Consider the following 26,946-nt stretch of genomic DNA (forward strand, 5'->3'; position numbering starts at 1 on the left):
GAAAGGACAAGCCCTCGGCTGGTTGAGGAAAAATGGTTTAACGCACACAATAAAGACAATTAAAAAGCTTTTTAAAATGGAAAACTTAAGCATTTTCAAAATTAAAGGTAAGCTAGAAACAAATCTCGCAACTCACTATAAATTCATGGTATAGCTTAGCTAATAGTAACATACTGTAGACAAATGTTTCGTTATCAGGCAAATGCAAAATATGTTTTCACATCACAAAATATATTTTAATATTTTAATAACGATATAGCCAGCACAAAATTTTGTGATGGGACTGGGAGAGAAAATGAGAATTTTTTGCCCACTTGATTGAGCCTGGATACAAGTCATCGAACACAGAGCACCCACAGGGGTCTGGATCTCCCTAAAAAAATTGGAAAAAAATACTTGAAATTGCGCAGTCTGAAAGTAGCTTCATCCAAAATCAATAGTAAAACTTTGTGAAATGATGCTGTGAAACAGAGTGTAAAATTTTTATTTAAAATGTTTGAAGGGAATGGAGCAATTGCGGCCTTTGCCCCCATGACTACGCTCGTGAAAATAAGCTACATATATTTACACTATTACACTTTAATTATATTTTTAAGTAATTGTATATTGACCAACATAAAATTGGATTTAAAAAAAAGCTTTGTAAATATTATAGTATTCTTGTCATCTAGCGATTGTAGAGTATGTTGTCTTATTTGAATCAGGCTACATAAAATACTGAAGCAAAAACAAACAAAACCTTTAAAAATCTTATTGTAATTTCTAGTTAATTAGATGGTAGCCTACTGCTATTTTGCATTCATAATTAGATTCGTAATTTTAAATCAAGTTCAGGTGCCTGTTCATATTTTTTATTCATTTGGAAATTAATTGTTTTTATATCAGGGTGGCATCTGACTTTTTTGATCATGTAGTATTTTGCAGCCATCCTAGTACCGGTGACACTTTCAGCATTGGTAGGTATTTTGTAAAACATTACCAAAAGCTGATTTGCCTGTATTGATCAACAATCGTAGTTTTCTATCTAATTAATTCTGCTAGGTGGCGCTGTAGCGCCAATAAAACACTTTAAAAAAAATTAGGCATGGATCAGATTTAAAAAAATGCATATATTGAGTATGCATCATCGTGTGCTTGTCAGTGATAAAAACATAAAGCTATGGTTTACATGTCCAAACATTTGCAATACACTAAACTGTTTCTTTATGTTTAGTTGTACTCGTGATGAGTTGTTAAGTTTTACTGACTTAGTTTAGATATCAAATTTAGTCATTTCTTAGTTTTGATGACGGCTACATAGAATAAGATACTACAAAGAGTTAAGTAATCTAAAACTTAAAAACATTTGGTGATGATTGATTTATTACAATTGAGAAGGGGTAGCTTTAACTTTGACAGCTTAACTAAGATGGAACATAGTTCAGCTTCTAGAAGTTATCCTCAAATTTGGCCAGTTGTTTCTTAAGTTTCATTTGTGTGAGTTGAAATTGTGTATAATAAATATTTATTTATATTTAGGATCAAAGTTTTAAAAATGGCGATCAAACATTTTATGTACCTTTGCTTGCTTTTAGCTGTCTTTGGGAGTGGGACGTTAGGAAGTGTCGATTACGGTAAGATAATTGATTAGGCTACATAAGTTATATAAACTTTTGTTTTATGATTAGTTGTCGAAATATATTTTAGAAAGTAAAGATTCAACAGCAATTTGTGATAACAAGTTTTGTTATATTACATCTGCGCATGTGTGTATCAACTTATTCTGCAGATGTTAGATGATGTAAAACATCGATGTAAAACAATCTCTACTAAATAAGGCGATTTTGTTGAATGCCGACGGCTTGTTTCAAGATATCACCAATAATTGTCATTTCGAGATAACAGCAATGTAAAAATTTAGCTTTCCTCCAACCGTAGATAAACTTAGTTAAGTGGAAGTTATGAACTAAGTTATTTGAAAACAACTCACTTTTCTTAATGTTCTTGTAGAAGGTGACTCAGTATGGATACAAAAAGTTCACGAACTGGAAGCCATAGGAGAAAAGATGGAGCCCGAATCAATGGTAGCCTAGATCTGTTTTAACTTGCATTAGGCTTTGATACTACTGTAAAATAAAATTAAACCTTTTTGTTACCGGTTGTAATGAAATGATTCCAATGATTAAATCTCAAAATTCACCATCTATACCACAAGCTTCTGAAATCCAATCAAGGGTGAAACAGAATGTCAAGCATTTTGTTTCGGAAAGTAGGCCCAATGTACAATTATGGTCTAAAATAATTATCCATACTTCTGTTGATTTGCTGAACTCGGTTCTTTGCTTGGCATTTATCTTTTTTTGTATACTATTGATACTTTTAGTGTGTATCAAAACGTCATTTATGTTTTTACATGACAACTTCACGTTTTACAAACTGTATAAAGTTTCTGCGCCCACACAGCAGCCACTTTGTCTAGCCCAGATTTAGTAAAGAATGGTCAGATCCGTACCCGATCTGGTAAAGATCCGGACCAGATGGGGTGGTTATCTGAGTGCTTTAGTACATAGCAGTGTCCCCCTTCGCAGTGGCGGCTCGTGGTATTTATAGCAGGGGGTGCTGCAACCGGAGGTAGCCTATACGTGAAAGAGCGAGCGCCAAAGGCGCGATGCCAAGGGGTCTAGGGACATGACCCCCATAAATTTTACCTTATTTTAGTGGTATTTCATGAATTCTGAGGCTATTTGAGCAATTAATTTCCTGATGTTCATCAAGTTTAAATAGGCTGTTTTAGCATGTGACCTTTGGCCTTAACTTATTATCGTAAGTTAACAATGAACCTAGGCTACATTTAATTTATAAAAAATCAACCAGGTTTGGTAACCACAAAAATTTATTGGTAGAGCTTTTCTTAAATTTAATTTAACAACACTAATGAAAACCTAGTCTAATTAAGCTTTATCTTTTTGTGGAGAAAGCAAAGCACATTAGCCTAACCATGTAACTGCATCAGTCGCAGCCACCTAATATCGTGTTTGAAAACAACAGTATTTGCAACAGTAGCTAGCCTGACCACGTGACCAGCAACTGCAAAATTTGCAGTTCGAAATTGTGGGATTTGAAGCAACCTGAGCCAAAATATGACGTCACAATTTCTCTTTGTTCTTCTTTTATAAGATCGCAACTGCAGGGCTTGCAGTTCAGAGCTGCCAAATACAAAACTTAAAAAATCATCATATTTTTTAAAACCCAGAAATTATGAAACTTCTAGTCGGTAGGATCTATAGAGAACACGAGAAAAAACGTGAAATTAATAAAAAAAATAAAATACTGAAATGTGCAGGGGGTGCTGCAGTTTTGCAGTTTCTATGGACGAGCCGCCACTGCCCCTTCGGATTGGTTGGCATGACTATGGCAGATCATACCAACGACAACAACTTTTTAAAAAATGCACTGAATCTTATTTTTTCTTGGCTGCCCCTCTATATGGTTTAGCTGGCTCAAATTAATCATTTTTCCAACTAATTACCAACTCAAATGTCGACTAACACCCCATAAAACCCGGACGTGATATAAGTGTGTTTGAGGTTTATTAAGATGAGCAATGATAGACATTAGGCTAGGAAGTATAAAATAAGAAAGTTGGTTTTATTTGAAATACAGTAGCCTACATAAATACAATTGCATCAAATACACTAAAAACCTTAACGAGCTGTTTCATCCCGTTTGAGGCCCATAGGCGTAGCTGGAGAGGGGGGCAAAGAAGTCATGGCCTCCTAGATTTCAAAAATTTTAACTATTAATAATTAAGTTTCTAGCATGTACGAGATTTAGACTATGCTATTTCGAAGTTCAAACGTTTAGTTAACTTGTCATATGTTAGTTTTGCGTAACGCAGTTCACTCAGAGGGGAACACCTTAACGAACTACATTAGTTTGTCAATTCAGCATTTTTCGTCATAATATGCTTGAATAAGTGGATCTCCAAACAAAGTATTATTAACTGCTTAAAACCAAAATATTTAGCTCCCTTAAAATTTTGGGCTAGCTACTCCATTGTTGAGGCTATCGGAAGGTTCTTTGATGTAATTTGCTCTCCTCGGCTTTTTTGGTTGGCATTGAACACTTTGTTTGTAATATTAACAGTAGGCTATTTATTGTTGAATACCATTGCATAAAATTACATTTTTAACGTCTTTTTTGCTTTAAGGTAAACCATCGACCTCGCATAACTGGCCTTGAAAATTTTGATGTTTCATTTGAATGCACTCCAAAGCCTCTAACCGGTAAGTGGTTGAGGTAACTTTGAAATGAATTTAACAAAAGTTGCATTTAAAAATATTTGAAAGATTTTAAGGCTATAGGATTTGTAACGCACTTAAATTGTCTATTTCTAACTAAAAAAAAACATGAAAAAGTTTCCTTAAATTTTAGAAGTAATTTTATAAAATGTAATGCAAGGAATAATTTTAATGTAACAATTCAATCAATAATTTCAAGACAAAGAAGAATAATAATATAACACATTTAAAACTTTTTCAAAGTGCAGGAGCAAAATGGACAATTTTGTCAAGGACTGGATTAGCCTATAGGCTAATGTTAAAAATGCCATAAGGTCAGTGGTGGCGAAGTAGGGGGGGGAAGGGGATGGGAGGGATATATCCCTCCCAATATTTTGGCAGCATCGCCCCCCAATAATTCAGAAAAAAGTATTTGCTATGAAGTTGTAGGCTAATTCGATTTAGTTGTTTGCAAGCATCTCGAATGGCTGTTTTTCTTTTATTGATGTTTGATCACAGTTCTAAATTATCTTGGATTTGACGCTAGACAATGAAGGACCTTCACTGAAGGTACCGTATTAAGGACAAGTTGGCTCATGTCACTGGCCACGGTACTGCAGTAATGAAGAAACTGCAGAAACAAATTTGGGACTTCTGCTGATTTTGAAGCCCTTGGCACTTATAAAGCAATTTAGTATCACGTTGCAAGGAGAAAAGCTTGACATTGACTTTTGTGAAAAGCTGTTTCAGACCCTGAAAATCACTTGAGAGAAATATCGTGATGTGGAGTTTGAGAACAATTACAAAAATGTGGTTTCACTTCCGGAAAAATTTGCTGCTAATTTTATCACGCCTTTGCAAGCACCACGGCAAAGAAGAGTCCCTGAAAGATTGGGTGGAGGGTGGAGGCTCGATGGCAGCTACTGAAGACACTCAACTGCATTATAAAATACTTTACAATCAGTTCATGGATAGAGTTATCTCTGAACTGACCGAACGGTTTGAAAGTAGCCTGAATTCCGATTCGGAAAAGTATAAAGAACTTGCACGAATTTTCAAGACCTTCTTAGTTCCTGAAATGGTCAAAAATTATCCAGAGCTGAATAGACAATCGATGAGTTATCAAATTGATTCATTCATAAAGGCAACAGGAGCAAAATCTCTGTACGATGCTAAAAGAGCTTACCAGGCATTGTCCGAGTTGGAAAAACCTCTCTCTATTCTCAAATACTCCAGCTGCTTAAGATCCTCTTAGTTTGCCCGGTAAGCTTTGCTGCTTGTGAGAGGTCATTTTCCAATCTTCGTAGATTGGAAACTTGGATGAGAAGTACTTTGGGACAGGAAAGGGTGAATGCTAGCATTGTTTGCAACATTCACCAAAATATTCTCAATGACATCAGCATAAATGACAATGCTGATGAGTTTTCAATGCGCACTACCGTAAGACGCGATATGCTCGGTTGTAATAAGTTCTTGTGATGTGTTTGAAGGTTAGTATTTTTGTCATAAATTCGCAGATGTTCTTCTGTAGCTTCGATTGTTTTCAGTCTCCTGACTAGTGACTTTATCCTATACTGCACTAAGTGAAGTGATTTTAGTGAAGGAGAGGGCAAGAAAAAAAGTGTAACTTCTGTTTTTTTGTTGGAAAAGCTAAGTATTCATTGGAAGGTGATAGGTTCGAATCCCGCTGGAGGGACCAATTGTTTTTCTTTGCTTGTTTTTTAATCTTGCAGCAGTCTTTTACAAGAGCACTGGTAGCGCTTTTATCTCCATGATTTATTCATTTTCTTGTTTGTATATTATGCTGTTAGCAGCTAATTTACCGAGGTCCAGTGATTGTTTAATAAACTTAATATCAGTAGCCAACCACTAAAAATGTGTATAAAAGTATGCATCCCCCCAATGTTCAAAATCGTCTAAAATTTGATAAAATTTTGATTTATCCCCCCCAATCCTCAACTAACTTCGGCACCACTGCATAAGGTAAAAACTAAAATTTTGATTTTTTTTCAGTATATGATCTAGTTAATTTCAAGACACGTATTATTATTATTGTGTCAGACCTACTAAAGGTGTTATCGTGCTAAATATTCTTCATAGTTTTAACGAAGAAATACTCACACTTCATAAAACAGAAAACAATGTATTGCAAAATCCTATAGCCTACAAATCTTGTCACTGCTGAATGTTGGTTGGTTGCAAACATCGATCACATGCTCATTTCGTTGAGTTGCCAAACTTGTTTGGGCAAGACTTTGGCTGCTAAATAAAATTCTGCCACATTTTACAAGCATGGATTGTTTGAATAAAGCAAAAATAATGCGAAATTTTTTTGAAAAATGCAGCGTATATGGCAAAAGCGATCTTGTTTGCTGCTATAAAAGTTAACTGCTGGGTATACAAATAAATTTGCAAACATTAAACACTAAGCTGCAGCATAGAATTTAAAATAATTTTAGTTAAACACACTCCTAGGGACGACAGCGCTTTCACCTTGCTTGATTCCAGTAATTTAAGTGTATTTAATGTGTCGTTGCTTTGTTTAATTTGTTTGTTCTGCAACTACGCAAGCTTTTACCAAAATCTCTGCAAATAAATTTTTACAAAAACACAACCTTGCATACCACAAAACAAAAATATTTCGATTTTGCAGTGAAGTGTAACATTGATAATGTAACAGATGTAATATTGATGATTAATTTAACATTGATGACAATAAGTTGAATGCATTCTTTGTTAGCTGCAAAAATGTGGAATATTTTTGCATTTGTTTGCAAATAAAATGAACTCTTTTTTATATTATACAACTGTTTTTTGTTTCAACAACTTTACTTTTTTTTACATAAATATGCTTTTTCAGACATTTACTTGTCCATCTCTTGCAAAGATCAAATAAACAGTTGAATAATGAAATAACAGCTTTCACATAATTGCACCACGACAACGTTTGAACTGCTAAAACTGATTATTACCTTTGATTTACTATTGTTATATTTTAGTGCATCAACTCAGGCCTCAAGACATTGACGTAGTTGGAGCGCTTGGAGATTCAATCACGGTATTCTGAGAAATGTGCTTGCAGTTTATAGACTATCCCAGTGGTTGCACGTTACCGTTCTCGGTTCATGGATCAGGAGTTGGGCATGATTCAGTTTTCAGTCGGTTACAGAACTTGAAAAAATTTAAGCCAATGCAAAACTTAAATGATGTCATTATGATGAAATGGATCAGACAAAGCAACAAACCAAATCAATCTAACCTGAACGCAAATGGCATGTTGGAGACACATAGGTTCCAATAAGCTTGAGTGCCAAAGTGTGTTTGCGAGCATTTCAATGTGGGTGCCAAAGTGTGCTTGCGAGCATCAAAATTTGAGTGCTAAAATGTGAGTGCGAGTGCCAAAGTGTGCTTATGAGTGCCAGGATGTGAGTGTGAATGCCAAAGCGTGAGTGTCAAACTCAATTTAAACTGTACAGATCTACTCTCAGTAAATTGCCCGAGAATACGATGCTTGATATTTGATGACATGATGATTGTTGCCATGATGAAACTTCTTTACTTTAGGCTGGAAACGGAATCGAAGCAACTACTGTACCTGGGATTGGAGTAGAAGACCGAGGACTATCCTGGACTATTGGTGGAGAACAATCATTGGAGTCAGCAATCACTATACCAAGTAATAACTATAACATAGCCTAGTGGTGAGAGGCCTGGAACGGCAATCGAAAGGTCGCCGGTTCGACACCGCTCAAGAGCATGCGGCTGTGTCTTTGGCAGGACACTTAAAGACATGCCTGAAGGTGGACACGAAGATTGGCTTCCTTGACTTCCCGTCCAGTTAATCTGAATCTTCAACCACCGGGTGTAAGCCTGGATACGACAAAACAAAACTTTTTATAATTAAATAACATGAGGCGTTCTACTGGTGCAAATTAAGCTAAACTATCACAAGATGTATACAGTGAAAATCTGCTTTTATTCCGACGTTTCGTCAATCAGACACCACTGAGTTCTTCAGGGGGCTAGACCAGGTAATGACTACCTGTTTAGCATGGCAAAACAATAACTTTTTCGTTGGTCATTATTAGTTGCGTGACCTATTGGTAGAATGCATGCACAGTCCTCAAAGGGACCCCATTGGACAGCTACCAAGAACATGTGACTGTGGCTTGGTAAGACATTTCAAGGCGAGCCAAAAGAAGCAGCCGACTCTATTGCAGTGCAATGTTTTTCCGCTACCAGTTGTCTGTTGTAGGCTAGGTATCTGTAATTGGTACTGCATGTTTTCAAATTGGACACAAGTAAAATGATTGTGTTTTATCACTGACAAAAAAAAATGGTAAAGTAACTGATGAATTATTTTTTAAAGAAAGTATCAAGTGTTTACACAGTATTACCTACTGCAAGTGAACGTGAGCAGAACTCATAAAAACACTTTAGATTAAATAGTAAAGAAGTCGAAAATACAGTAAATCACTTGGTTATCTGAAAAGACTTTGATCGTTAAGATTTTTTTTTCACACAAACATAAAATATTATTGCTCTAGTTCCATTGAAGCATCAATAACCGTTTTTCTTGAAAACGAAACTCAATTTAAAAACATTTACTTCAGATATTTTACGAAAGTTCAACTCCCAAGCCAAAGGTTACTCAATTGGAAGCCAAAGACCAACTCGAGACTTATGGTTCAACGCTGCTGTGGCAGGAGCTCGATCAAGGTAATTCATAGATGTATGAGATACTCACAGATATGGTTGGTTTGGTTGGTTTTTGAATCTTTATCCTCGGACTGACAAAGCCTTGATTGGTTAATCCTAGTAGATTCGCATATTTGTAGAGGCTTTTGACACAGAGCCGGTTACCGAGACTGACAGAGTGAAGTTTTCTGATTGTTGAAGTGTTGTTGCCGGGGAATTGTCCCATTCATTAGGTGCCGATGAATGGGGAGCAGTCCTGAATGCGTTGCTCAAGCGCACACCCCCGAAAGTCGAACCAGCACCGCGTGATTTTGAGCCGGGCGCGTAACCACTGAGCTAACGAGGCGGACAATATGCTGTTAAACTATAAAAGCAAAACTGCTATTTCGCTTTTTTTTTTTAAAGAAAAAATAAGAAAAAAAAATAAGAAAAAAAGTAAAGAAATTAAAAAAGTTGCTTTAATTGCATTATGTGTGGAAAATAGGCATATGAAAAATCAGGGTTGCAAACGCAATTTATTTTCTTTCCACTGGATGAGTTAAAAATGGTTTGCGAATTTCCAATTGCTGTAAGTTCAACAATTTTCAATTTTTTTCAATGTTATGCTCATTTATTTATGCAGTGTTTTTAATTAGTTGATAGTAATCAACTCTGTATAGGCGTGATGGCGTGATGTAGGCCTAGATCCTGAAAGTTTTCTTTTAAAAATTATTGAATTGCTAAGCTCACACTCCATCGGTTTTTATTGACTTTGCATTAACAATCTTTTTCCATTTTAGTAGTCGAATTGAGAATAAAAGTTGACATCGCAATTGAAAACGTTGGACAAACACGTATTTGATTAATCACCATAGGATGGCTGTTGATTATGCTTTAACGTTTTACATGATTTCACAGAAATATGCCAGACCAAGCACGAGATTTGATATGGCGAATGAAAAATGATTCTGTAAGTAGGTCACTTTGAACTTCTTCATATCTGCGGTAGCCTACAGTTAAACAACTCCTGATGTATCATCATCACCAGCCGTCTTCGATCGGAAGGTTGGCTGTCATTTGCTTCCACATGTCACGTTCTTCCGCTACTCTTTTTTCTTCTTCGATGCCTATGACAAGTCATCCCACTAATTTGCATCATCTCCCCTGATGTATACAACGTGGAATCAAACTAACACAGTTTTCATGAAAGTCAAGTTTATTAATTGGGAAATAACTTTTAACGCAGAGAACAAATTACGAAAACGATTGGAAGTTAATCTCAATTTTCATCGGAGGAAATGATTTGTGTGCCCTTGGTTCTGACACCGATTCGACCCCTGAAAAGTACATTGAGTACTTGGAAGAAGCACTAGATATTTTCCACGCTGAGGTAAAATATGTTAAAAGTGTATACTGGAAATTATTTTGGATATGTTTTAACAGGTTCTCATGTAAGTTGCAGACTATAGCCTACGACATCATATCTTGTGGTCATATTTTATTTATGGTAATATTTTTCATCTTTCAGATACTCACCATAGTCATTTTTTATGTTCATTAGTTATTGCACTCATATAGTCTAATCACGCTTATGGCCGAAATGAATAACTTCTTTTAAAATGCATCATGGTGATAATTGTAGCACAGTTAATTGGTTATGCTGTAAATGTAATTGTAGAAAAAACACCGTTATGCTGCGTCTATGTTGCAGTTACCACGCGCACTGATCAATGTAATTGAAATTCTTGAAGTATATCCACTGAAAGATGTTGGAACAGGTGTAGGTGGGGACGCCGCATGCCGGGCAGCACAAGCTCTTTTTTGCAGCGCAGTGATCGGAGCCAATGAAGCAGAACTAGAAGTGGTCAAAGAACAGAACAGAATGTATCAGGTATAATTGAAACACTTTTGTCACACAGTCGTCTGGCAAATGACCAATCCATTGAGAGGATAATTTGGGCCTGGTACCGATGTCTCTTAAGAGTTTAAGATCATTAAGGGCCCGAGTTCAAAAGTACCTTCTGCCAACGGTACTGTAAATGACACAAGCACTCCGAACAAAATTATTTTCAACTCATATCTTTTTGCAGAATTTAACTCAAGATTTGATTGATAGTGGGAAGTTTGACACAAGAGATGATTTCACGGTGGTGCTGCAGCCATTTTTCAGAAATACGATTTTACCACGTTTAGAGGTAGGATATGTTATGGCTACTTACAACAAAACGTCACAACATATACTTACAAGATGTAGAGAATATGATTTATAACGAACCTGAATATTTTATCGGTAGTACTAACAAGGCTAACTAATGTTTAAACAAACTTTTTTTATAAAGTAATTTTCCAGTAAAACGATGTAAAACCAAGACAAGCGTTTCAACCATTCAAGTCTCAGAATGCAGAAAATACTATCGCTATTACATTATCGACATGTTTGTTACATTTTCGTTTTAATGTGTAAAACTGATTATAAACTGGCCACAATAAGTTATAATGCAATAAAACAGACAAGCTTGCAATCCTGTTCAAGTCTATATAATTTATTGGTAAAGGCATGCTTCAGTAGCCTAAATATTTTACAGAACGGCTCCGTGGATTCATCGTTTTTTGCTCCTGATTGCTTTCACTTCAGTGACAAAGGACATGCCATGGGCGCTATAAACGTATGGAATAACATGGTAGGTACTGGTTTGCATTATCATATTATGTAGCCTACGGTACTCTACCTGAAATTTAATTTTTGCAAAAAGAGAAATCACTGAGCAACGAGACAGCGACTTTGCATGCATCACTTACGCCAGTTCAGCAATCTTTGACTCTCCACGTTACAAAAATTTTAAAGACGTTGCTGTTTTTGTTCAGCAAACGTAAAAGCATTTGTTTTATGTTCAGTGATAAAAATTGTATTGCAAACATAAGTTTGAAGTAAAATCAAAATTAATGTTTGATGTTACAAAGGTTAACACAAAAAGCTTGCCATAAGTAAATATGACTTTGCAAAAACTCTGCAAGAAATCGTACGACTTTTCTGATGGTAAGTTCACCAAGGTTAAGACAAAAATTTCAGCTGGCAAATCAGTCGTTTTTTTTATATTGATTTAACATTCGCAGACGTTGAATCATTGTCAAAAATGGCTGAACGTTGGCTTAATTTTTGTTTAAAGTTGCAGATTTTTTTCTGCACACAGACCATTGCAAATTAGAAACCACACTGTTGGGCTGCACTGTAGTTTGCCATTATTAGTTTTTTGCATTTGTTTATTTTACAACCAAACTGAAACCTGCAACCCTCCTCTAATCGTGGCCTTAGCAAAGTGAACTCCAAGCCTAACTGATTGATCACCTCTTCTTGACAGACCTAGTAATAGTTAAAGATATTGTGAGCGTATTTTAAACATTCAAATGCTTTGTTTTGTTTTGTTTTTTCAAAAGAAAAACTTCTTATTTTCAGTTCGAACCGGTCGGAAGCAAATCAACAACATGGAGCATTTCAGACTTGAAATGTCCGACGAAGGTATTCACTTGCAATGGAATTAAGATTTCATATTAACAATTTTGGTTTCATGCTTCGTTTTCTACATGCAGTTTAGCTATGGTTTGTAGACAATTAAAGCCTATTACGTGTTTCGCATTCGCAATATTAAAAGACATTTTTCAACAGTAACCAGCATCTTAGGCTATGTGCTACATTTCCATTGAATTTCTTTTTGTTTTTCACTTAAATATTCAAGATAGGGAGCGATTGGGACGGAGCCTCCACGTGTGTGATCGATTTTCAATCACCGGCGCTCCTGAATAGAGAGGAGTTCTTGCTGACGGCGTCTCCTCTTGAACCAATATCGTCCCCTGGGGAAGGATACATAGGCCACCCACCCCAGTATTCGGCCTAGTTAACTATGATGCAACAAATTAAAAGAAACACAAATGACGTAAACGAGACCAGTCGCCGCTCAATGCGTGCAGGTGTCGCGTCCGGTAACGCAGGATCTTTACAAGTGCCACAGGCAGAGCACTGGCCACGGGGTCCGCGGGATCGTCATTCAGCAACCGTGGTACATTATGCCAACTCAAACAATGCAAGAAACTTTAGGAAAAAGATATCTAGAATTGGAACATGGAATGTTAGAACACTCCATCAAGCAGGAAAGTTAGATAACGTGTTGGTAGAGCTAGACCGAATGAAACTTGATTGCTTGGGTCTATGTGAAATTAGATGGACTAATTCGGGAGAATTTACTAAAAATAAAAAAAGGATTTTCTATTCAGCCGGCTTAAAACATCAACATGGAGTAGCTCTAATACTGTCTGAGCAATTAGCAAAGTCAGTGCTCTCCTTCTGGCCAAAGAATGAACGAATGCTAATGGTGAAACTCAAATCAAGTCCTTTCAACGTAAACATTATAGTTGTATATGCTCCCACAGCTGACTCGGACGAACATGAAATCAATAAGTTCTATGAGTCCTTGAATGATCTCTACAAAACTTGCAAACCAAATGAAGTTACAATGGTTATGGGAGATTTTAATGCCAAAGTTGGATGTATGGAGGAAGGTAAAATTGTTGGTCAGTTTGGGCTTGGTGAACGAAATGAGAGAGGTGACAGGCTGGTTGACTGGTGTAGGGACAAAAACCTGACAATTACTAACACTTGGTTTAACGTACATCGAAGAAGAAGGTACACCTGGACAAGCCCAGGAGACAGAGCAAGAAATCAAATAGATTACATTTTGATGAATACTCGATACAGGAATGCTGTTAAAGATTGCCATGCATACCCAGGAGCAGATATTGACTCGGACCACAATCCAGTCGTTGCAAGATTTCAACTGTTTTTCAAGTGCATTCAAAAACCAAAACCAAACCTAAAGTTTAACCTACAGTCTCTCGGTGATTTAGATGTTTGTGCAAACTTCAAACATGATGTCCTGAAAAACTTGCCAGATACTTTGCCGCAAGACCCCGAAACTTACTGGAATGTATATTCAACCGTTATCAAGGAAGCCGCATACACTAATATTCCTAAGATGGACCAGAGCAAGAAAACTTCAACTTATTGGTTCAATTCTGAAATAAGGAATTTAATGGACAAACGTCGTAAATTGAAACAGGATCCAATACAATATCGTTTAGTAAACCTTGAAATTAAAAAAGAATGTCATAAAGCTAAAGAAAAATGGCTTGAAGAAAAATGTCTAGAAATTGAGAAACTTCGACTTGATGGGAAACACATGTTCAAAAAGATAAACGAGCTTGTAGGCAAAAAATCAGCACCAACATCGAAGTGTATCAGAGCGGCAAATGGAGACATCCTTCATGACCCAAAAGATGTAACTCAGAGATGGGAGGAATATATACAGGACCTCTTTCGGGATGCAAGCAGAAGCAAGCTTACTGAAGATGCATCTCGAGATGTGACAGGTCCACCGATCTTGAAAGCCGAATTATGTGGGCTCTGCATCAAATGAAAACAGGAAAAGCAGCTGGGCCAGATGAAATCTGTGTGGAAATGCTTAAAGCTCTAGACGAAGAAGGAATAGACATCATATGGAAGCTCTTAGACAGAATATATGAAAGTGGTGTGATTCCTGAGGACATGTTGAAATCAGTATTCATTGCACTACCCAAAGTTCCAGGAACACTTGATTGCGACAAACATCGCACTATTAGTCTGATCTCACACACTGTGAAATTGCTGCTAAAGATCATCCTCCAACGCTTAAGAAGGCAATTGCTTCCAGAAATAGGGGGCAATCAATTTGGCTTCATGAAAGACAGGGGAACAACCAACGCAATCTTCACGATGAGAATGCTTGGTGAAAGAGCAATCGAAGTCCAGCAAGACCTATATCTAGCATTTGTAGATTTTAAAAAAGCCTTCGATAAAGTTCGTCACGAACAGCTTTTTGAGATGCTGAACAACATTAACGTTGATCACAAGGACCTGCGCATAATTAAGAATGTGTATTACCAACAACAAGCTGCAGTTCGCCTACCTGAAGGTCTGTCTAGATATTTTGAAATTCAACGTGGGGTCAGACAAGGCTGTGTGATGTCACCAGATCTGTTTAACTTGTATAGTGAAATGATTCTCAGAGAAATAGAAGGTATTGATGAGGGAGTTTTAGTGAACGGCATCTCATTAAACAATATTCGCTATGCTGATGACACTGTGCTCATAGCGACATCCCCGGATGGTTTACAAACACTAATTAACAAAACTTCAGACATCAGTGCAAAATATGGAATTGAAATTAATGACAAAAAAACAAAATGCATGACTATCTCCAAACAAAGTCCTGAACCCCACTTTGTACTTCACCAGGGAGGCAACACAATTGAACAAGTGTCTTCTTTCAACTATCTTGGTTCTCTCTTAACAGCGGACGCACGATGTAAGAAAGAGATACGAAGAAGAATAGGCCTAGCTAAAGACGCTTTTAATAGACTACGACCTATTCTATTGGATCGCAAGCTTTCTATTCTTCTGAAGGTGCGACTTCTCAAAGTGTTAGTGTGGTCTGTTCTCCAGTATGGTTGTGAAACATGGACTTTCAACACAGAAACTAGGCGTAACATTGAAGCAGCAGAAATGTGGTTTTACAGAAGAATGCTCAGGATTTCATATACTGATCACATCACAAATGCAGAAGTTTTGAACCAAGTACATCAAGATAAGGAACTATTGAACAACATAACTCAAAGGCAACTCAAATTTCTCGGTCACATTATCAGAAAGGAAGATTTCGAAAATCTCTGTCTAAGCGGCCGCCTTCTCGGGAAACGTGCTCGTGGCAGACAAAGAACAACATTTATATCCAATTTCAATACATCAATCAGCCAACCAAGAACACTTTGGGACACTGCGCGACAAAGGGAACACTGGAAAAATTTACGAACTGAGCATCTAGTTCATCAAAGGCCGCATCGGCTATGATACTGTTGATGATTCAAGATAATGCTTCACTATTGAATTAAACATGTAAGTTAGTGCATTTAGCTAAAAATGTTCAAAGGCACAACCTTCAAGACACAATCAGTCCTATTTGGCAAGAATTCTTTTGCCCCTCCAGGAACTAACATCTCCCAACATCTATGCTTACAGCAATCGAAACCCTTTCAAATCGATAAGATATAATGCATTATTGCGAATGAAAACATGTTTCAAATCTTAATATTTAATGTCTGCTTTAGGAATGTTTGCCCCGTTAGCTCAGTGGTTACGCGCACGGGTCAAAATCACGCGGCGCAAGTTCGACTCTCGGGGTGTGCGCTTGAGCAACGCATTTCAGGACTGCTCTCCATTCATCGGCACCTAATGAATGGAATAATTCCCTGGCACATTTCAACAATCAGAAAACTTCACTCTGCCAATCTCGGTAACCGGCCCTGCGTCAAGAGCCTCTACAAGTATGCGAAACTACCAGGAATAACCTATCAAGGCGTTGTCAGTCCGAGGATAAAGATTCAAAACCAGCCAACCTGATGATTTAAGATTCCTTGAAAGCAAGGAAGAAACATTTCATGACCACCTTTAGGAACGCCAATAAATGTTCTTCCAAAAATACAGACGGATGCTTTCAAGCGTGCCCAATTCTTTTTCGAATGTCTCAACATGGCTCCCACTACGCGGTTGTGCATTCACCTTGACCGTTTAAATTTACTTTTGTTTCAGGATGCCCCGTATATTTTCACAAGGTTAAACAGTGGGATATCGTCAGGCAAATCGAACACACACAAAGCTTCGCTTCAAACGAAAGATGATCAAGATGTTACCAAACAATCAACAACAACTGGTTGGTTTTGTCAGCAAAATGATATCTTATTTAGTCACTTGCCTTTGTAAATATGGTGATGGTTTAAGCATTATTTATATAAGTTCTTATTTTAACTTACTAATCAACAGCATATGTGACTATTGGTTTTGGCTTACCATTGGATTGGTTATATGCTATACGTGTCATGAAAGTGATTTTACATCTGTATCTACGAGCATATTCTATTTTGCAGTTGCTGTGGCAACTTTAGACTTTCAAAGTTTTCAGTCATGCCAACCCTGTAGTTTGTTGGGTATGCCGGGAATTACCATGCCGTTGGGGTCATTTTATTTTGGGCCGTGTGCATCCAAACCATTCCAGATTGTATGTTCGTTTTATTTGGTTGTCTTCTTCCATTCTTAAAACATGACAAAACAGGAAAAAAACTAGTCTGAGCAATATTGATTGATGCTTCATAGCTTGATTCCAAACTAATTTTTTTTAGACTCAATGACACGTTGGGAGCAGCAGATGAGTGAGCTCAAAAAGATTGAGTTTGAGAGTGAGGTAAGCTATAAAGAAATTATAATAAACTCCATGACGCTTTACAACCTAAAGCATCTGCTCCTCAAACATTTAGTGACGTTTATTCGTAAAACAAAACCAAACAACCTGTTACACGAAAAAAAGTGAAATATTTAAGAACAATGATTTTGTAGCGACTAAGAGTTCTACTAAAAATTATTCCTTTTATCTTGTAGTAAAATTTTTTTTATTGTTTATTGTCAGCTATGCTAACATTGGATCTGTAGGCTAATATTGATATCAAATAATGACTTTTTGCTGAATAACGCAGATAGACTTTATATTACTTGCAAATGTAAATACGTTAAAGCATTTGTTGCATTGTTATCTTGAACCAATATTCAAGTTTTATTTTATTTGCAGCGATTTAACATCACAAAAATACGTTAAATAACCAAAATGCACTTTATCGATTTGTAGAGATCCCAGGAGAAGCCACGAGCAATTGGAATTGACTACTTTGACATAAATTTTCTCTGCTCTCCAAAGGCAACAACTGGTAAGCTAATTCCTCAATTTCACCACCTCAACAACATAAAGAGTCGTGCGAGGTCCCTGTTTGCACCTGTACCAGTTTTATTTTTAATTTTTAAGTGTAGAAAGTTTTGCATTTGTTTCCTTCTAATAACAAAAAAAAATATGTATATGGGAATTTCACTTTGTTTACAAAATTATATTACATTTTAACGTGTTTGCATATTATTTTAAGAACTTAAATAGCTTTTTCAAGCAGCTAAATGAATTGCTTTTCAAATTGTCTGATTTTTTCAGTTCATCAACTTCGACCGGCTGACATTGATATTGTAGGAGCTATGGGAGATTCAATTACAGTAAGTAGCCAAACATTAACTGCTGGTATCGTTTGATGAGAACGTGTGAACACGGTAGGTTATATTGATTGACATATTATAACAAAACATATAGCCTAAGGTACTTTTTTATCTTTTTCGTGCAAACCTTTTCTTCTTCGCCACCCCAAGGGTCAATGGGCTCTGCTTTTTACCACCCGTGATTGGTGGTGACGGCTCAGGTTAGACGTTTGGGCAGGCGTGGAGCAACAATTGTTTTGATTCGTTGTCTACTTTATCCAGTTACCATGTTTTCTCGCAAAGAAACATACTTGATATTGAGAAGTTTGGCCCTAGCTTGTACTGTACATCTTTAAAACAATCGTTAAACAAAGAGAAATAACTGGAGTTTAACTCCAAAAGATAAAAGTTTCTCTTTGCAATACCAAAAACAACAGATGAAAAGAATTGGTTTAAGACACATCTTGTATACGCCGATGTTATACTAGGCTGCTTCCGGTGCTGATGCAGATACCATTCCTGGAGTTGCTGTGGCATACAGAGGCATATCATGGACTATTGGTGGTGATCACAATCTCACGACCTCGATTACTTTGCCAAGTAGGTTTTTTAACGTAGGTTTCTTCTTCTTCAAGAAGAAGAACGTAGGCTAATTTGACCAACAAATTAATGTATGCATTAAAGGGTCTCTGGACTACAACGCATGTGAGTCGAAGAATAAATTAGCTCTATAGGCTAAGCTTGAAATCAACGCATGTCAAAGTAATCATAGGCTAATACTGTAAGAATATTTATAAACAGCTTATTAAAGTTTAATAAACTTCAAAAGCGATATTGTTAAAGAACTTAAATAATTATATAGCAATTGCAAATTTGGAACTAAGTTTAAAAATTTCTATCCACTAACATAATGCGCAATGTGCATATAAAGAAGTTGTGTAACCTTATAACATGTATCTCACTCGTACATTCATTAAACAAGAAACAACACAGCAAAAATACTTGCAGATATTCTCCGAAACTTTAATCCAGCTTTGAAAGGCTACTCTCAAGGCCAAACCCCAGGGGATAGAGATCTGCTTTGGTTTAATGCGGCTGTGCCAGGAGCAAGAGCAAGGTAGGTGGGCATAGGCTACTGCTGCACAATATAAAGTTAATTGAATATATTTTGAAGCAGCTTTATTGCTCCCGAATAATTGGTCCATCCATCATTATTTCTTAAATCTGTGCATGATTTTACATCGAGTCTCATCAAGAGGCAAAAAATAGTCTGGCAATCAATGAGAATAGACTGGAGTTGAAATGATTGCCTAAACAAACATTTTTAATTTAGTTTTGTTGCTGAAGATGTCCAAATTTTGTCTTTTGTGCTACAACAGCATATAAACAAATGTTATTATTAATATTTTCATTACAATTGTTGTTAGTTTATTCTGCAGTCTAAGAGCGTTTTGGCTTATTCGGGTCTTGATGATCCACTAAACTCTCATTGATTTTGTTACAGGGACATGATTGACCAAGCAACGAACTTAATCCAATTGATGAAAGATGATCCAAGGACAAATTATGAAAATGATTGGAAAGTCATATCCATTTTTATTGGTGGGAACGATCTCTGCGCTTTGAAACGAGACGATGACGCTTCACCAGAATCTTACCGTGATTTCTTGAGAGACGCTTTAGATCTACTTCAGAAAGAGGTTAAATTATTATCTAAGATATTTGGTATCGGGTGTGCAGAGTGCTGATGTTACGAAATTCATATGTAGACTATAAGCCTACACATTTTGAAACAAACATTAAAGTATTTTATATTGCAGCTAACTTTATGACATTGGCATATGCATGGCCACCTGAAGATACGGCCTGATTTGTCACATTTTGCAGAAATTTCCAGGTTTTTCTAACTTTGGGCGAACGTTTAAATAAATTTTCCTAAAAATTAGATTTTTACTCTTTCTTTATTCTTTTCCCCAGATGACACAATAGGTTTTGACATCCTCACAAGTTGAAAAACAAAGAAAACTTGATTTTGTAAATTTTAGTCAGACTGTTAATTTTAAATAACAGTCTGATTTTGCGTTTTTTAACTTACTTTTTCTCATTTGCTACTGCTTCCCCAAGGCAACAAAAAAGTTTTATGTCATTAGGAAACCGCAAAAAGTAAAAACATCTCAAAAAATGTCAGTCAAGCACTCGCAGTAGCTGTAATCAAAATCTGCAAAATGTGACAAATCAGGCCGCATCTCCAGGTGGCCATGGCATATGTTTAAAAAAAAATTTTTATTATTACTACCAACCAAGGCAAGACTATAAAAATTTAAAATTTACCATAATCTACGTAACAACTTCATAATTTTCATGTTTAAACTTCAAGAACATCGGCACAAACAAAAACAAAGTTTAATTTTTTGTATGTTTATTTTCCATCTTAGGTTCCCCGTGTTCTTGTAAACGTAATAGACATTTTGGAAATCTATTTGCTCCCTCAAATTCCTGATGGAGAAGGAGGAACACCAGCATGCAGGGCTGCCCAGTTGTCTGTCTGCAATTACATTGCGTCAGCCAATGAGACTGATCAGGTGGATATCAGAGAACAGAACAAGAAATATCAGGTAGGCTACGTCAACAGTTTTAATACTTTGACAGCAGCTCAACACCAGAAAACTGCAAACACTTAAGTTTCGTCGTGAAAAATAAGCCACTGTAGGCTATAAATCAGGGATTCCAAACTTTTTCTATTCGAATACCGTTAAGCAGTTTCATACAGTGTTTGCGTACAACCTAAGCTACTTCCAGAAAATCTCAAAAATATACAATAAAATAAACATCCATACAAAGCTATTGTGTAGATGGGTTTCACTGCGATAGAAAAATGTCTATTTTCTACTCTTATAGCGTCACCATTATTGCATATTTATAGCTTACCATGTTCGGCAGCTGAGTGTCAAATTTGCAGTCAAAAAATAAAATTATTGTGATGTTGTGTAGTCAAAATTGAAAACAAATCACACAGAAAAAAAGATTTAGTCCTAACCTTCCGAGCTAGCAAATCTAGCGAACATTAAAACTAGTTTTTAATCATTAAAAATAGTTTTACTTTTTAGTAATGCTTATAAACTTTCACGTGCATTAGCTTACATAAATTTCTACGATTTTCAGGCTTTGACAAAACAACTGATCGATAGCGGAAGATATGACCAACGTGATGACTTTACTGTTGTTCTGCAGCCATTCCTTAAAGACACTGTGTTACCTCGCACCGAAGTAAGAAGCCTATTACTTTAACTTTTTTTTTTATCGCATCCTACGCTCAATGGTTGAAGCAACACATTAAGTGGACTAGAAAATAAAAAATCCACTCTTTGTGTCCATTTTTAGGAATGGTGTTAAGCGTCTTGCCAAAAACACAGTCTTATGCTTTTAAGCTACCTAACGGAGTGAAAAGTCTGCGTGTCATAGATGATGTAACCAAAGACTGACTGCTCTCCAGTAGCCTTTCAGTGTACTGTAGTCCAGGAACATCATGAATCATGGGGTAATAAAAGGATAGACCTTCAGCTCCAGAGCCTGACACGACAAAAAAGAAGAGGTGTCAAACAAACATCTCTTTGAACGTCGGGGTCCTTACCACTCGATATTCTCGATATTACAACACGTTCTAACTTGCTCAATGGTCAATCATAAGGGCTCATCGGTGGTGTCATCTGAATATATTTATTATCTCAATTGTTTCATCAGAGTGGAAAAGTGGATGCTTCCTTTTTCGCCCCTGATTGCTTTCATTTTAGTTCGAAAGGTCACGCAATGGGCGCCTTGAACTTGTGGAACAATATGGTAAGATTGGCATGAAATGGTAGAAATATTACTAAAAATACTGTAGCCTAAGTTGATATTACCAAACAAAAATACACTGTTTTCAATCTTGGTTGAAAAAATACAAAAAGGGGTCGATAAGTCAACAACTAATTTCATAGTCATAACTTTGACTGGTTTTGTTTGGGTTTTAATCAGAGATTCATAGTATAGGGATCGCCAACTCGGCTGGAAATCCGACAATCGGAGTGTAAAAGTGTTGCCAGATATTTTTTTTTTATTTTTAGAAAAAATGTTATTTTGGCATTTTTAAAGAGTAGTGGTCAACCAAAGCTTGTCCGTTTAAAACTAACCTGAAGTTTAAAGTTGCACAAGATTGAGTTAAAGTAGTTTGTAGTTGTGTTACTTTGCAATAAGAATGTGCTGAATTTATGTGCAAAACTTAAATAAAACTTGCAGGTTTAAAAAAAATTATACTAACCAGTTAAGAACAAAAAAAATTGAGAAATTTAAAAATACACCTCAGGAATAAAGAGTTTCACGTTTTAAGTGTTGAAGCCGGTAATTATTTTTCAAGTAATATGTTTTATGTACAAGAGAGGTTAAATTTGCCAAAAATATGATAGTTTGATAATTGAACAATAAAATTGCTTTAGATAAGTTTTAAAATATTTATTTACGGGCAAGTTTTGGGCAACTACTACTTTAAAAATGCCAAAATAATATATATTTTTTTAAATGTAAAATCTATCTGGCAACACTTTTACACTCCGATTGTCGGATTTCCAGCCGAGTTGGCGATCCCTATAGTATGAATCCCCGGTTTTAATTTGCAGTTTAAGCACAAAAAGCACTATACCTGTATTACAACTTGCAATTTTTTATATTTCAGTTGGAGCCTGTTGAGCAAAAGACGACAGTTTGGAACATAACAGACTTGAAATGCCCAACTGCGGTATTTTGTCATTGATTAATGTTATTTTATTGCTCATATACTTAAAAATTTAGAAACAAATGACCACATAATTAGAATACTATTATCACAAAGTAAACAATCTCTACAAATAAAAATTATTTTGAAACAGAATACTCACATGAATAGTGGAAATCTGAGAATTTATCAAGATTATTAGATATTCTAGCAAGAGTTGCAATGCTTATGTTATGTGATAAATGCGAAGTAAAGCAGAAACATACAAATTTGCTTCACTAACGTTTCGCGCACCATGAAAATGCTCATCCTCAGAGCGAATTTACATTGTAGCTATAAATGTTGAAGAAAACATTAGAAGAAAACTATTTAGAAGAAAACAGAAAACAAGAAAACATTACAAGAAAACATTAGAAGAAAACATTTTATAAGTTAAAAATTGTTCTTCATTTGTTATTGAAAGAGACTTTTCTTGATATAGTTATTTGTAAAAAACCTAATTATCCGAGTCCGAGAGTCTATGATTCTGTTGTTATCAATGATAACATAGACTCTGAAATGCAACTGATAACTTAGACTCTGATAACTTATCACCAAAACCGCAACGACGTTTTGTTTGCATTTCAGGAGTCTCCGTTTTTCTTCACGCGTCTCAACAGTGGAATAGTCTACCCAAACACCACTCAAGCGCCTTCAACAACAAAAGGTTCCAGTGTTGTCACCACTACTCTACCTTCTGTCATAACAACAACAAAACAACCTTCTGTCGTAACAACAACAAAACAACCTTCTGTCATAACAACAACAAAACAACCTTCTGTCATAACAACAACAAAACAACCAAGCAAAACAACCACAAAAATACCAGACAAAGAAACAACCACAAAAATACCAGACAAAGAAACAACCACAAAAATGCCAGTTGAAGTAGAAGAGACAACTTGTTGTGCCGGCAATAACTTATTGTCTCTTTCAATGCACATCTGGTCTCTTGCCATTTTTTTGTCGCTGTTAATCCGCTGACAACTCTGAGCACATCACACCAAAAAAACTCAAATTCAAGTAATTGTAACTTCATTTATATCATTTAATACCTATTATCTTGATGGTAATCGTTATGGAAGTCTAGCCTATGACTGAGCGCTTGGCTGAATCAAGGTCACTGCGTATTGACGTTAAGTTTACATAATCTCACGTATTGTCACTTGATTGTTAAGTGCACTAACGACATCGCAATATTCTTTGTATAGTATTTTTTCAACCTTTTCGTAATTTTTTGCTATCTCATGTCATATTATTGAATTATTATTGACTCTTACAACGTCATTTATGCAATGCAAAATAGGCTACATGGCCTCAAGCCTCGTGGTTTGTTGCGAAATGTAATATATTGTTGCTATTTTATTTCATTTTCAAATTATTAAGTTTTTATGCAACTAGTAGGAACATGTCCTATTCCAAATGAAAGCCAACAAAACAGTAGGCTGTGACAATGTGGTTTGACCTATTTAGAAATACGCTTAAAAACTTCATAGTGTCTTGGTATTATGTTGCATGTGAATGTAATGTACATGTGTAATGTTTATAATGTGATTTTGCTTTGGAAATTGTTCTATGAATTGTTGTCTTTGAACCTTCAGAAACATTTCATGTTCGATACCCCATCTAGAAGAATGACTTGCAACTGACAATTACGTATAGCCTAAATTCTAGTTTTATATGAAGTGTTGAACCATAGTTGTTGGTAACAGCTGTTGCTAAGTTGGAAGGTTGGACAATGGAAACCAATAGCAACTGTAGTTCAAAATGATTGGCTACAGTTTTTTTTACAGCGTGGTGCTTTAATGAAAGCTCTGTGTTTATTCTATGTTTTAATACCATGCTAAAATCTATGCAATCTCATCAAATTTGGAATGAAAGCCAGTTCTTGGTGAGTAAACAATAAAGAATGCCCATATAACTTTTATTGTCATTAATAATAAAAAATAGATACACTTTTCAGGCTTACCGTGTTTTCGCTACAAATGTTTTTTTAAGGTCATTCCTCATCATAAATGTTTTGTAAGTGGCATAAAAACTGTTTAAAATAATCACGTTTTTACTTCAAACGTTTTCTTCAATCATAAAATAAACTTTAAAAGTATTTCAATTTCAGTAACTCTTATACTTATAGCCTAATTTTCCAGATTTGTAAACATTGAATGAAGATCAGCGTTTGCTGACCCTCGTAAACTGTGCACATACACAGTGCCGATACACTTTGCTCGGTCAGTGATCTCAAACTCACGTGGTTATTTGTGTGATAGTAACTCATCAAAAAAGTTTTATTATTGCGGAAAAATAGAAAATTACAGCATACAAGGTTTCAGTCACACAAAAATACATCTAACGTCCATATAGGTCTTTATACAGTAAATAGTATACAGTCAACATTGTAGAGCCCAATCCTATCTACAAGGGTGGATGATTATGTTGCCAAACCGGAATTCATATCATCTTAACAAATTAATCAGGCTTTTTACATTAATTCAACATTTGAAGATGTTGAATCAGTATGAAACAGATTGATGTTTTAATTGGAATATCATTTTATTTTCGTTGACGTATCTGCTATTCGGTACAAAAAAGAAAGCCGAAGAAACATACAGTAGGCTATCGTTGTTTTCGAACAGGCGTTCTTAAACTTTTTGGGCTGCACCCTCTTTGGTGTAATTTGTAAAACTTTGTGCCCTGCCAGAAACACATGTTCTTGGGAAAAGCCTTGATGGCTAGTGTGGAGGCTACACCGGTATGGTTAGCGAAACACAATGCTCGCTGTTCTATAGTGAGTATTCAGGTAGTGCTGACGCCAGGAAGATCGCTCTTTCTTTCTCCCTACAAAGTCAAAAAGTGTCCAGCAGTTGAAATCATCAATATAGTTTTACTGACAAGATAATGATTTTTTTTCTCTTCTAGTAATAACAAAGTTTTCAATGTTCTGGCATTCTTTTGGTAAGAAGGATTGACTTTATAAAAAGGATTGAGACAAATAAAAACCATTTATTTAGCAGCAAAATGGCACACCACAGAAACATGGTGACAGAAGGAATCGTTTTTAAAATCTTGAGGTAACCTATAGCCGTATTTAGCAAAAGAAGACAAGAATTTTTTTAATTAGATGTGTGGTGATAGGTGAACAAATTTATTTTACATTCAGTTTCTACAGCTACCTATCTGGAAATTCTTGTAGGCTGCTACATACTGTAATTGCAATATGAACCACTACTGTACCTTACAAGTGCGTAAATTAACAGATTTAAAGCACCAAAATTTATTTTTAATGATTAAAATATTAAAGGGTTTATAACCATGAACCCATTTTAAAAGGGCTAAGCCAAGGCATGTTATATTGCATCTTATGCTTTGTTAATCAATCAATAAATCATCATCTTTGCTTTGTTATTTTACAACTTGCCCACAGCAACGTCGCAAGTAGGCTACATATAACGTGATTACTCCTGCAGGGAGTAAAAATGAAAAGTAAAGTTCCAGGCAGCCAGCAGTAAGAGTCACTCACCACTTTTGAAACCACGGGACCTTCGACTGAAAATACAGTAAATAAAACGTGGCTTTCCAACAACGCGGAAAATGCACTATGGCGATATAGCTAGACCAAGCAAAAAAAACAAAATGGCCTTTATAGTGCTGTCAAACAATAATTCATTATTAGCGTCACAACTCACAATCTCTTAAGTTAAATTAGCAAATGGATGGAAGCAATGGTAACTTGATTTGAAGCAAACTTTATATCAGTTATCTTCAACGTCTTTTTTGCAAAGCTGCCCTGAAAATTTTTTGATTATTTTGCAAAAAAATTAATTTTTTTAGCTACAATGTTTTTTGAATTTAGCATGAAACAGAATGAATGAACTCAATTAACCATAAATAGCACATACCCAAGCTAACGTGACACTGGCGATGGTGTTTTTCTGCAAGACATGGAAGCTGGTTGCAATCTAGTCAGCTTCAGTAATATTGCGTTTTCACTAGTTGCGTTCATATATTTTTTGTCTCTTTTTGTAGCTGATTTTGATTTTTTTTTGTCAATGTATTTTAAATTATTGTTTTTATTA

At 35.9% G+C, this 26,946-nt stretch overlaps 1 protein-coding gene across 1 annotated transcript; it reads left to right on the plus strand.

Annotated features, from left to right (window-relative positions):
* Window positions 1-1,528: 1,528 nt before the first annotated feature.
* LOC145772036 (phospholipase B1, membrane-associated-like) lies at window positions 1,529-25,642 on the plus strand. The gene is made up of 24 exons (XM_082583847.1): window positions 1,529-1,613; window positions 1,990-2,063; window positions 4,190-4,265; window positions 7,259-7,317; window positions 7,824-7,935; window positions 8,873-8,978; window positions 9,855-9,906; window positions 10,183-10,326; window positions 10,648-10,827; window positions 11,027-11,131; window positions 11,522-11,617; window positions 12,391-12,453; window positions 16,612-16,732; window positions 17,199-17,260; window positions 17,699-17,777; window positions 18,050-18,108; window positions 18,576-18,687; window positions 19,096-19,204; window positions 19,592-19,787; window positions 20,523-20,702; window positions 21,250-21,354; window positions 21,829-21,924; window positions 22,796-22,858; window positions 23,462-25,642. Exons 1-24 carry the CDS (start codon window positions 1,535-1,537, stop codon window positions 23,855-23,857), a joined length of 2,724 nt encoding a protein of 907 aa, XP_082439973.1. The 5' UTR covers window positions 1,529-1,534; the 3' UTR covers window positions 23,858-25,642.
* Window positions 25,643-26,946: the final 1,304 nt, after the last annotated feature.

Source organism: Aplidium turbinatum, chromosome 1 (genome assembly GCF_918807975.1).
Source record: "Aplidium turbinatum chromosome 1, kaAplTurb1.1, whole genome shotgun sequence".
Taxonomy (NCBI): Eukaryota; Metazoa; Chordata; class Ascidiacea; order Aplousobranchia; family Polyclinidae; genus Aplidium; species Aplidium turbinatum.